At 37.5% G+C, this 12,838-nt stretch overlaps 2 protein-coding genes across 2 annotated transcripts; both read left to right on the top strand.

The window, feature by feature from the left end:
- Nucleotides 1–2,805: 2,805 nt before the first annotated feature.
- Nucleotides 2,806–5,634, top strand: LOC105132760 (mediator of RNA polymerase II transcription subunit 15a-like). The gene is made up of 4 exons (XM_011036427.1): nt 2,806–3,446; nt 4,530–5,194; nt 5,303–5,385; nt 5,485–5,634. Exons 1-4 carry the CDS (start codon nt 2,806–2,808, stop codon nt 5,632–5,634), a joined length of 1,539 nt encoding a protein of 512 aa, XP_011034729.1.
- Nucleotides 5,635–6,793: 1,159 nt separating this feature from the next.
- On the top strand, nt 6,794–12,401 carry LOC105132721 (mediator of RNA polymerase II transcription subunit 15a-like). Its single transcript, XM_011036385.1, has 9 exons — nt 6,794–6,884; nt 7,699–7,820; nt 7,956–8,479; nt 9,563–10,227; nt 10,336–10,418; nt 10,518–10,829; nt 11,544–11,735; nt 11,822–11,910; nt 12,044–12,401. Exons 1-9 carry the CDS (start codon nt 6,869–6,871, stop codon nt 12,249–12,251), a joined length of 2,211 nt encoding a protein of 736 aa, XP_011034687.1. The 5' UTR covers nt 6,794–6,868; the 3' UTR covers nt 12,252–12,401.
- The last annotated feature ends 437 nt before the right edge of the window (nt 12,402–12,838 follow it).

Below are 12,838 nucleotides of genomic sequence, written 5' to 3'. Positions count from 1 at the left end.
CTGTTGCTTCGAAACAAACCACATTTTCTTCGCGTGGAAACGGTATGCCTCAAAAATGGATTTTCAGGTTTTGGATGATTCTGTTTTTGTGGGATTTTTAGGGTTTATTAAGTGAAAATGTATGGGTTGGACGTAAGAGGACACTAAAAGATGTTTATAATATGTGTGTGTGTGTTTTTCAAAAAACAAAATGTATGGTTTGATGTTTTTATTTGTTTTATGCAATTGATTTATTGAGAACATCCAATTCTTATGGATTTTTCATTTGTAAATCTGTAATGTGTGTATGAATCTTGATGATTTCTGCTTCTTCCTGTTATGGATTAGGAAAATTGGAGTTGGAGGTGTCAACATATGGAAGACAGTGACTGGAGAAGTGAGTTATCAGCAGAATTTCGTCGAGATGTTGTCAACGATATGTAAGTGAGATGCCATTTTATCAATAATTAAGAGATTTTATTGTTATGGGGTTTAGTTGTGGTTTTAGAGTCTTCAAATTGGTCTTGATTTTAATTCACTGGGAAGAAATAATATGATGATTTGCACACCAATTACATATAGTTTTCATGATTCCCCTTGTTTGTGGAGCGTATAATCTTACTAGGCGAAAATCATTCTCCGTTATAAAAATACCCAGCATTATGTTCTTCGAGCATAATCTCCTCAAATGGGAAGTCAATATATATATATTTTTAAATGTGAGTTATCTCATTATAGATCTCTAAAAATTTTGTACGGGCTGTATTGTTCCATCATGAATACTTTCATACGTGTCTTACTACGCAATTAATCACTAAAAATCATTAAATTTTGATACAAATTGGAGTAATTAGAAGCATAAAAAGATTTATTACTAATCAGAATCCTAAAAACCAAGAAGATTATAATTATATAAAAACATTTAAAATATTCAATTTTTATTCATTCAAGTTTTACATGTTTAAAAACTCTATAAATACTAATGCCAAATATATATATATGTCCATTCCAATTAGAAAACTAGAAAAGGGTTAATAGTACTTAATAGAAAAATAAAATAAAAACCCTAGACTCAAGATAAAAATATAATAAAAATATTTATCTCCCCGAAATACTCTTCCATCAAATTTAAATCCCATCACACCTAATTTCTTAAATAACTTTGAACTTTACCAAAGACAAGCTATCTTGATCTGCTATGCACTTCTAATCTATTCCATTTCTTTGAAACAAACAAGTTTTGACGTTGATGCATGCCTTCTTTGATTATGGTGATGCCTTTTACAACCTTCGTCATGATTTATATCTATAGGGATTGTGGCATCTTATGTGAAACTAGAGGCCAACATGTTGTTTCTTGACAGTCTTCTTTCATTTATTCCCAAAAGTTCTCAGCAGTTTTTTCTAGTTATTTTCCATTCTGCCAACATGCTGTCCGCCGACTACGTACCAAGATCATAGAACCCAAGAAGCTATCTAGGTTTCCAATTCGGCTACAGATCTGTGTTTTTTCTATATGGAAATTGAAAAGGAACATGAACTGAGTATAAAAGTGTTGGTATATATACCAAGTACAAGAATTTGTATAATCAAATGAGGCGAAAGTTGGACTTACCAGGCATAAAAGGTAGATGTTGAACAGTTTTTCATTACTTTTAGCTAGCATTTCCTGTGCCCAAGGATTGACTTTAGGTTTTTCTGAGCATGGTCCAACCTTTGCCATTTAATATGAACATAGACCAACCTTTGCCGCAGTACAAGACAAGGTTAATCTGAAAATTTATGAACTATGCTTACTGTTTATTTCAGAGTTCATATCTAAGCAGGATAGAGAAAAGTTCTAACGCTACAATTTCTAGTTCTTCTTCGAGCTCTTCATTCTCTACTGAAATGCCTTCAGATCCAGGTAGAGTGACATGATTGCCACACCACTAATTACTTCATGCTGTTTTCGTTTTTATGCGTAGCTTCTATCCATGCCTGCTTCTTTCATGATATATATGTACATATATCAAGAACAAAGGAAACAATTTTGCCTTCCTTCTTTGCTATAATTGTGGAGCTTGGCTGGTTTTCTGCTGGTGTGCATGGACATAGCAAAATGATAATTCATAGCCAAGCTATGTATTGTGTGCTCATTTTCAAACATGTTGAGTTTGTAAACTGCTTCAATCAAAATTTGTATTGAAGGACAACATGTAGAATTACTTTTTTCTTCTTCAAAATATTTTTCTGAAGCTATCCCGTCTGAAAACCACATTTTTGGAGGACCTAGTACTTTAGATTGGCGACTCCATATTCTTCTCCGTACTGTGTAATCTCTTTGCACACTTCTTAGGTTTTTTCGGTTGCTTATAATGAAGAGGTTTGTAATACATTATAATATATGCAAAAACATTTAAAACATTTAGTTTTTATTTATTATAGTCTCACTTATTAAACTGCTATTATAACTTTTTTATTTATAAAAAAACTAGAAAATTCTATTAAAATAAAAAAAGGAAAATATTTATTTTCACAAAAATCTCCTGCCCGTTTCCATGAGTTGAACCTCCTTAGTCGAAACCCTCCACCATGAAAACTTTCAACATAATATTCTTCAAGCAGAAGCTCCTCACGGTCGAAAAACTAATAAGACGCTTCATCGTAGGTGTTTAACACTTTTATTAATGTTATTTATTTATAGAACCTCAGAATAATCAATCCCAAGTTCACAAACAAGATCAGTCATTTACTATCCATCATTCTGGATTGGCGAACCAGCATCAAGCAGCCCAACAGCATTTGCAAACAAACTTTGAGAACAAGGTAGCTTCTGCTCCTGTAATGCTTAACTTGGCCAACTTACCGTCTACAAGGCCTCCTGACAGAGGTTTAACTCAGGTCCCAAAGTCAAATGTTAGCCTGAATACCAACTTGAAAGATTCACGTGGCGATTTGCAGAAGTCTTCAGAAAATTTAAAAGGTGAAATGGAACATTCTGGTAATTCTGGAAATTGCGAGCAAGAACAGGGAATACTGCATTCACCACAGGTTATTGCTCAGCATAACCCGGAAGAATTTCTGAAATTCCGGCAAGGCTCCGGCCTAGAGCTTCAATCCTCAACACTTTCCATGGTCAAGAGGGACCCGCAAACAACCCCTGCGCACCTGCAACAGACACAACAAGCTACTTTTACACTTCACAATCCACCATCCATGGTTGAACTGCCACTATTGTTGTCACAGCAGCAAGAGCAGCCGAAGGGACAAAAGGAAGTTGCCACTGATGTGAGCCAAAAGCTATTAATTGCGCAAGAAAGCAGAGTCCCTGATCCGCAGCATCATCAACTGAAGTTACCATGCCCGTACAATGATTGTCAAAGCTTGCAGTCATGTTCACCGACTCCAGAGCAGAAACTGTTGTCTCCATCACAGCCACCAAAATTGCAACAGATTCTAAATTTGTCACGGCAAGATGAACAGCACAGATCTCAAGCATCAGGTACCTTTCTTTATGCAAAACATATCCTCAGAAACAAATATGACAAGGGGAGTTAGGAAGCCAACAAATGTTATATAGGCTACAAGGGAAGCTGTTTGACTTTGATCCACAGATCATGCAATCATGTATTTGTGTTTTAGTTGATTAATATAATGGTGCCTGCTCCTTCAGTAGCTTTTTACTGGTTCTTAACCCGAACAGGTACTTCTTTGGAACTGTTCCTTCAGCACAGCTCCTGTTCTGCCTGCCTTCTCTATTTTATGAGAGATTCTAAGTTGAACTGATGATAGATGTAATTGTTTTGTAGGAATCATAAAATCCCATTCTGTGACGAAGCAAGAGGAGGCGTATCAGCAGGTATATCTTCCAGCATATAGAACTTGTTAAAATAGAAATGCAGTGAGTACTTACAATGGAATGTGGTATTTGGTGAGCTTTGATGCTCAAAAGGAGTTTTTGGCCGGCAGAAGCCGGAAGAAAGAGTAACCAATGTTTATTTTGGAGATTTATCACCTTTCAGGCTGAGTCTTCAAGGAGTACGTGCGTAGTGGAACTGAAAGAGATGTGCCAAAGGGCCATCAATTTACTCCAACAGGTACTTTTGCACTTGACATATTTCTTGTAGGAACACGTTGCATGAACAGATTTTTTACCTTGTAAAATAATAATTTTTTCTTGCTTATCTATAGAATGATTTTGTTCATCAAGAATCAAGGTTGAAATTGGATCAAGCTATGCAGTATCTAGATTATCCTGATTGCAATAAATCTACCGAGAAGTTGGATCTAATTAAGAGGCAGATAAATTGTGTCTTTCAGTTTGCAATGCCGAGAAAACCAACCTCTTCACTTGTCCACGGACAACTTACTCCTAATTTGCACCCATTACCGAAGTCTCTGCAGCCGCATCCTCAAATTCATCAAGCAATGCCACCAGAGGATCAAAAGAAACCACCATTGCAATCAATGAACCCACAGAGTTCTGCAATAAATCTGCAGGACAGCAACATGAGAATTTTTGGCGATAATTCTATGCAGTATCCATCTAATCTTGTGATCTCACAGCAAGATGACATAAAATCAGAGCAGCATTTGTGTGAATCAAATTCAGAGCGCGAAAATGTAGTGAATCCAGTGCATCAAGTTTCCATGAGGTCTCTACAGCTGCCATTAAGCACTCTTCCACAGCCAAATGATATCAAATTTCTATTAAAAAACAACAGGAATGAACGAGCAAAAGCGAATTCCGGAAGAAGTTCTTTTATAGCTCAACGTATGGATGCAAAACAAAAGTCCCTGCACCATGTATCCGCACAAAAGAAGAATCAAGAATCTCAACAGAGCCAAATGTGTCAGCAACTCATCAAGGGAAATCAAGAAGTTCCACATCAGATGCAGCAGGATGATGAAATGCCACATCAGTTGAATGAAGTAAATGATGTGAAAATGACACAAGGAATAAAGCATGAAACAGAACTAAATCAGAGACCTGAAGTCAAGAACTTGAAATTTAGACAAGTGACAGCTGTTAAATCTGGAGTTCCACCTTCAATTTTTTCCCACAGGCACATTCAGGCCGAACCTGTCCAGTTACCTCGACATTTTCCTCTGACCACCCAGCATAATATGCTGCGGTCGCATACAATAGCTGGATCCCCTTCTCATTCTGTAAATTCACAGTCTGGGTTTTCTGCGAAATTCCCCTCCAATGACTCCTCAAACTTGAATACAGGTAAGACTGAACACGAACCTGTAACTGATGTAGTAGAATCGATCACACGGTTTGCCACTGGCACTGCTGATGTACCAACCTCACATCAACAGAAAATGTGAAATGCAGATGGCTTTGGTTTTGATGCTTCAACCATCAATTTTGAAGAATCATGTGATGCTGAGAAGCCCATTCTACGCTTAATTAAAGCGGTTTGTCTGAAACAACTTGATTCCTCTCTTAGTTCATCAACCTGATGCTGAAGACTTGGACATGACTAATGAGAGTTCAAATGTTGTTTTAAATTTCAGGTGAACTCAATTTCATCGAAAGCCTTAAGTGCTTCTGTAAGTGAGATTGGATCAGTACTCAATCTGGCTGATAGCATGGCAGGATCAGTACCAGTTTATGGATCCAAAGGCTCAGTTAGTGAAGATTTAGGGGAAATAAACAATCTTTGAGTGTGGTCAATTGTCTCCCTTCGAAAGTATCCTATATATATATATATATATAGGATACTTTCGAAGGGAGACAATTGACCACACTCAAAGATTGTTTACTTAGTTCTGCAAGCAGACTAGATTTACTCGTTTCACTTTCTGTTAAAATTGGTTGATCTGTACTGTTTTTATCAACAAAATCGAGTTCTGTCAGAACAAACCATCGGCTAAGGTTCAATTATACTGCTAGAGGCAAGAAAGATAACACAAGAACAATATAGAAACTACAATAGTAGTGTGTCCATTGCTTCCATGATTACCAGTTACCAACATTACATACACTTGTTATGTTGGTGTCTGCTTCCATGGTTGTTTTGACCGCATTTAACACCTTTCTGTGATTGAAAATAATTGTTGTTATGTAAACATTCAGAGTGGAGACAATAACGTAGACTGTCAAACCTTCTCCTCTGCAAGTGACTTTACCTAGTATACTGAAGCTGGCCGTAAACTTTGAGGAAAAAGTTCACTCGCTTGCCAAAGACAAGCTATCTTGATCTGCTATGCACTTCTAATCTATTCCATTTCTTTGAAACAAACAAGTTTTGACGTTGATGCATGCCTTCTTTGATTATGGTGATGCCTTTTACAACCTTCGTCATGATTTATATCTATAGGGATTGTGGCATCTTATGTGAAACTAGAGGCCAACATGTTGTTTCTTGACAGTCTTCTTTCATTTATTCCCAAAAGTTCTCAGCAGTTTTTTCTAGTTATTTTCCATTCTGCCAACATGCTGTCCGCCGACTACGTACCAAGATCATAGAACCCAAGAAGCTATCTAGGTTTCCAATTCGGCTACAGATCTGTGTTTTTTCTATATGGAAATTGAAAAGGAACATGAACTGAGTATAAAAGTGTTGGTATATATACCAAGTACAAGAATTTGTATAATCAAATGAGGCGAAAGTTGGACTTACCAGGCATAAAAGGTAGATGTTGAACAGTTTTTCATTACTTTTAGCTAGCATTTCCTGTGCCCAAGGATTGACTTTAGGTTTTTCTGAGCATGGTCCAACCTTTGCCATTTAATATGAACATAGACCAACCTTTGCCGCAGTACAAGACAAGGTTAATCTGAAAATTTATGAACTATGCTTACTGTTTATTTCAGAGTTCATATCTAAGCAGGATAGAGAAAAGTTCTAACGCTACAATTTCTAGTTCTTCTTCGAGCTCTTCATTCTCTACTGAAATGCCTTCAGATCCAGGTAGAGTGACATGATTGCCACACCACTAATTACTTCATGCTGTTTTCGTTTTTATGCGTAGCTTCTATCCATGCCTGCTTCTTTCATGATATATATGTACATATATCAAGAACAAAGGAAACAATTTTGCCTTCCTTCTTTGCTATAATTGTGGAGCTTGGCTGGTTTTCTGCTGGTGTGCATGGACATAGCAAAATGATAATTCATAGCCAAGCTATGTATTGTGTGCTCATTTTCAAACATGTTGAGTTTGTAAACTGCTTCAATCAAGGAGTACCTAGTACTTTAGAATGTAGAATTACTTTTTTCTTCTTCAAAATATTTTTCTGAAGCTATCCCGTCTGAAAACCACATTTTTGGAGGACCTAGTACTTTAGATTGGCGACTCCATATTCTTCTCCGTACTGTGTAATCTCTTTGCACACTTCTTAGGTTTTTTCGGTTGCTTATAATGAAGAGGTTTGTAATACATTATAATATATGCAAAAACATTTAAAACATTTAGTTTTTATTTATTATAGTCTCACTTATTAAACTGCTATTATAACTTTTTTATTTATAAAAAAACTAGAAAATTCTATTAAAATAAAAAAAGGAAAATATTTATTTTCACAAAAATCTCCTGCCCGTTTCCATGATTTGTTCACAAAAATCTCCTGCCCGTTTCCATGAGTTGAACCTCCTTAGTCGAAACCCTCCACCATGAAAACTTTCAACATAATATTCTTCAAGCAGAAGCTCCTCACGGTCGAAAAACTAATAAGACGCTTCATCGTAGGTGTTTAACACTTTTATTAATGTTATTTATTTATAGAACCTCAGAATAATCAATCCCAAGTTCACAAACAAGATCAGTCATTTACTATCCATCATTCTGGATTGGCGAACCAGCATCAAGCAGCCCAACAGCATTTGCAAACAAACTTTGAGAACAAGGTAGCTTCTGCTCCTGTAATGCTTAACTTGGCCAACTTACCGTCTACAAGGCCTCCTGACAGAGGTTTAACTCAGGTCCCAAAGTCAAATGTTAGCCTGAATACCAACTTGAAAGATTCACGTGGCGATTTGCAGAAGTCTTCAGAAAATTTAAAAGGTGAAATGGAACATTCTGGTAATTCTGGAAATTGCGAGCAAGAACAGGGAATACTGCATTCACCACAGGTTATTGCTCAGCATAACCCGGAAGAATTTCTGAAATTTCAGCAAGGCTCCTGCCTAGAGCTTCAATCCTCAACACTTTCCATGGTCAAGAGGGACCCGCAAACAACCCCTGCGCACCTGCAACAGACACAACAAGCTACTTTTACACTTCACAATCCACCATCCATGGTTGAACTGCCACTATTGTTGTCACAGCAGCAAGAGCAGCCGAAGGGACAAAAGGAAGTTGCCACTGATGTGAGCCAAAAGCTATTAATTGCGCAAGAAAGCAGAGTCCCTGATCCGCAGCATCATCAACTGAAGTTACCATGCCCGTACAATGATTGTCAAAGCTTGCAGTCATGTTCACCGACTCCAGAGCAGAAACTGTTGTCTCCATCACAGCCACCAAAATTGCAACAGATTCTAAATTTGTCACGGCAAGATGAACAGCACAGATCTCAAGCATCAGGTACCTTTCTTTATGCAAAACATATCCTCAGAAACAAATATGACAAGGGGAGTTAGGAAGCCAACAAATGTTATATAGGCTACAAGGGAAGCTGTTTGACTTTGATCCACAGATCATGCAATCATGTATTTGTGTTTTAGTTGATTAATATAATGGTGCCTGCTCCTTCAGTAGCTTTTTACTGGTTCTTAACCCGAACAGGTACTTCTTTGGAACTGTTCCTTCAGCACAGCTCCTGTTCTGCCTGCCTTCTCTATTTTATGAGAGATTCTAAGTTGAACTGATGATAGATGTAATTGTTTTGTAGGAATCATAAAATCCCATTCTGTGACGAAGCAAGAGGAGGCGTATCAGCAGGTATATCTTCCAGCATATAGAACTTGTTAAAATAGAAATGCAGTGAGTACTTACAATGGAATGTGGTATTTGGTGAGCTTTGATGCTCAAAAGGAGTTTTTGGCCGGCAGAAGCCGGAAGAAAGAGTAACCAATGTTTATTTTGGAGATTTATCACCTTTCAGGCTGAGTCTTCAAGGAGTACGTGCGTAGTGGAACTGAAAGAGATGTGCCAAAGGGCCATCAATTTACTCCAACAGGTACTTTTGCACTTGACATATTTCTTGTAGGAACACGTTGCATGAACAGATTTTTTACCTTGTAAAATAATAATTTTTTCTTGCTTATCTATAGAATGATTTTGTTCATCAAGAATCAAGGTTGAAATTGGATCAAGCTATGCAGTATCTAGATTATCCTGATTGCAATAAATCTACCGAGAAGTTGGATCTAATTAAGAGGCAGATAAATTGTGTCTTTCAGTTTGCAATGCCGAGAAAACCAACCTCTTCACTTGTCCACGGACAACTTACTCCTAATTTGCACCCATTACCGAAGTCTCTGCAGCCGCATCCTCAAATTCATCAAGCAATGCCACCAGAGGATCAAAAGAAACCACCATTGCAATCAATGAACCCACAGAGTTCTGCAATAAATCTGCAGGACAGCAACATGAGAATTTTTGGCGATAATTCTATGCAGTATCCATCTAATCTTGTGATCTCACAGCAAGATGACATAAAATCAGAGCAGCATTTGTGTGAATCAAATTCAGAGCGCGAAAATGTAGTGAATCCAGTGCATCAAGTTTCCATGAGGTCTCTACAGCTGCCATTAAGCACTCTTCCACAGCCAAATGATATCAAATTTCTATTAAAAAACAACAGGAATGAACGAGCAAAAGCGAATTCCGGAAGAAGTTCTTTTATAGCTCAACGTATGGATGCAAAACAAAAGTCCCTGCACCATGTATCCGCACAAAAGAAGAATCAAGAATCTCAACAGAGCCAAATGTGTCAGCAACTCATCAAGGGAAATCAAGAAGTTCCACATCAGATGCAGCAGGATGATGAAATGCCACATCAGTTGAATGAAGTAAATGATGTGAAAATGACACAAGGAATAAAGCATGAAACAGAACTAAATCAGAGACCTGAAGTCAAGAACTTGAAATTTAGACAAGTGACAGCTGTTAAATCTGGAGTTCCACCTTCAATTTTTTCCCACAGGCACATTCAGGCCGAACCTGTCCAGTTACCTCGACATTTTCCTCTGACCACCCAGCATAATATGCTGCGGTCGCATACAATAGCTGGATCCCCTTCTCATTCTGTAAATTCACAGTCTGGGTTTTCTGCGAAATTCCCCTCCAATGACTCCTCAAACTTGAATACAGGTAAGACTGAACACGAACCTGTAACTGATGTAGTAGAATCGATCACACGGTTTGCCACTGGCACTGCTGATGTACCAACCTCACATCAACAGAAAATGTGAAATGCAGATGGCTTTGGTTTTGATGCTTCAACCATCAATTTTGAAGAATCATGTGATGCTGAGAAGCCCATTCTACGCTTAATTAAAGCGGTTTGTCTGAAACAACTTGATTCCTCTCTTAGTTCATCAACCTGATGCTGAAGACTTGGACATGACTAATGAGAGTTCAAATGTTGTTTTAAATTTCAGGTGAACTCAATTTCATCGAAAGCCTTAAGTGCTTCTGTAAGTGAGATTGGATCAGTACTCAATCTGGCTGATAGCATGGCAGGATCAGTACCAGTTTATGGATCCAAAGGCTCAGTTAGTGAAGATTTAGGGGTCACGAGTAAGACTAATCCAGTTGCAAGATACTTTTCCATGGGTTGTAGCACATTTGGAGTGAGGAAAGTGGATTGTTCAACAAAAGCAGTTCCCTTGAATGATAAGACACCAGCTTGCCCGAAGAAATCTGGCTCAGAGTCAACTACATTTTGCCCCAACAAAAAACCTAGGATTCAGGTATGTCAGCTGCACTTTCAGTGTTGAAATACTAAGATGTTACAACTTAATATTAAAGAAGGAAAACAAATCACTCGATTCAGCGTCTTAGTCTTAGTATATGTTTAGTATTGTGATAGCTTTTATGTTTGTAGTTTGAAAAGACTTTTATGTTTGTGGTTTGAAAATACAGATTAAAAAAAGCTACAAGTTGTAGTTTTTTTTAAACCCAAGTTTTTATGTTAATTTGAGATGAAAAGCAGGTTTAAGTAATAAAAATCAAACCAACTTTTAAAGTTGGGTTGGCTAAAAGCATCTCAAAGGGCACCGCGCCACAATATCACAGGCCAAATATGGCTAGGTAGGTTGGTTTCTCTCCTTCACTTCTGCTAGGTGCCGTAAAACAGCGTTGACTGAGTTCATGTCGTAGGTGCAGCTTGTCATCAGATTACGACAGAATCTGATACAATTCGTTGGAACAACTCAATGCACTGCAACTTGTGATTAGTACGATAACAAATTCATGAAAATTTACCTTGTATCTCTTGGCACTCTTTCTAATGCATATACATACTGTAGCTTCAAGTCTTAATATTGAATCAGTTAAAGGCCGCCATTTGCACTCGGACTGCCCTTTTGTCTTGTTTTGCCCTTAAAAAAGCACATCAACCCTACCCTTCCTGTTCCTTTCTCTCTTCTACTCAATTCCTGAAGTCTTTCTGCCATTTATTGCAGGTCAGTCGTGCTGTGTTGAAGGAAATAGACGAGATAAATCAGCAACTGATAGACACAGTGGTAGATATCAGTGATGAAGAAACCGACTCAACTACAGTTGGACCAGATGGTGGTGGAATCATTATCAAGTGCTCATTCATTGCTGTGTCCAATAGTCCAAACTTCAACTCGGAGGAGGATTTCGAAGAAATTGTAGGTCTTTGACTATTGCTTCTTCACATGAGCACCATGCACCGCCTTCATTTTCCCTATTGACCTTGTGTTCTTTGGCCATGCAGTCAAAAATTCAGCCCTTAAAATTGCTTGTCCCCACAAAATACCCTTATTGCTCACCTATAGTTCTCGAAAAGTTACCAGAGGAAGTCAGGTAAGAAAAATGGGCTGTGTATTTGTTTTAAAGCATCTTACTTTCGTAGCATGATTCATCATTTTCTTCTGTTAATTATTCTCCAACGCCTGGAATGCTACACATAATTCTGAAAGTTCTTAATGATCAACAGTGAAAAGCATGATGATCTTTCAGTGAAGGCAAGGGTAAAGCTCAACTTACATCTCAGAAATCTATTGCAGCCCATGTCAATAGGGGAGATAGCTCGGACTTGGGATAAATGTGCTCGGACAGCTATTTCCGAGCATGCAGTGAAGAATGGGGGAGGTTGCGTTTTCTCAAAATATGGAACTTGGGAAAATTGCTTCAGTGCCACATGATGAGGTGTTCATCTCCATTCCACACAATCCTCCTGCTAAGCAGCAAAGCATAGGGTTGTTGACTAAACTGAATAGACACAACCACATTACCTGGACGGTAATGTCTACAAGACCATATAAAATCACATGTAATCAGAGATAGGTCAAGCATCTTCGTTTTTCATCCCCTGCTATTTTCTGCTTTGTTTTTCTGGTGAATTGTTAGCGTGTTATCGTGTTACTGGTACCATGTCATTTCCAGACAAAGTTATTAACTCTGGTTTGGCTAAGCAGGAAACTTGGATTCAAAATTTGACTTGTATCGAGTTTCTGTATAACTAAGAAAAGATATTAATTTGGTCAGGGATAAGTTAAATCTAGTTAGATTAAACTTTTTAAAAAAAAAAAATTAAAATGATATTATTTTTTTATTAAAAGTAATAACATGTTTAATCTTCATGGACCAAATTGAACTTAATAACATTGAATTTCATGTGGTTTTCTTAAACCGAAAGGATTAACTAATTATTTTTCATTAATAGAAATAAATAGTACTTTATTCTGAGAGACCTTGTTTAAAAGATGTTTGTTTATCTTTTTATTTTAAA

This window comes from Populus euphratica, unplaced genomic scaffold (assembly GCF_000495115.2).
Source record: "Populus euphratica unplaced genomic scaffold, PopEup_1.0 scaffold87.1, whole genome shotgun sequence".
Classification (NCBI taxonomy): domain Eukaryota; kingdom Viridiplantae; phylum Streptophyta; class Magnoliopsida; order Malpighiales; family Salicaceae; genus Populus; species Populus euphratica.
Note: the sequence above shows the minus strand (reverse complement) of the source record. Positions and strands in the feature narration are given on the sequence as shown.

Excerpts from the sequence above, each read along its gene's own strand:
- LOC105132721 (XM_011036385.1), top strand. Across the intron at positions 10,228-10,335 it reads CTCCTCAAACTTGAATACAG|ATGGCTTTGGTTTTGATGCT; the intron begins GTAAGACTGAAC and ends TGTGAAATGCAG. Across the intron at positions 10,419-10,517 it reads TTCTACGCTTAATTAAAGCG|GTGAACTCAATTTCATCGAA; the intron begins GTTTGTCTGAAA and ends TTTAAATTTCAG.
- LOC105132760 (XM_011036427.1), top strand. The coding sequence starts at position 2,806 with ATGCTTAACTTGGCCAACTTACCGTCTACAAGGCCTCCTGACAGAGGT. Across the intron at positions 3,447-4,529 it reads TCACGGCAAGATGAACAGCA|AGATGACATAAAATCAGAGC; the intron begins CAGATCTCAAGC and ends GATCTCACAGCA. Across the intron at positions 5,386-5,484 it reads TTCTACGCTTAATTAAAGCG|GTGAACTCAATTTCATCGAA; the intron begins GTTTGTCTGAAA and ends TTTAAATTTCAG.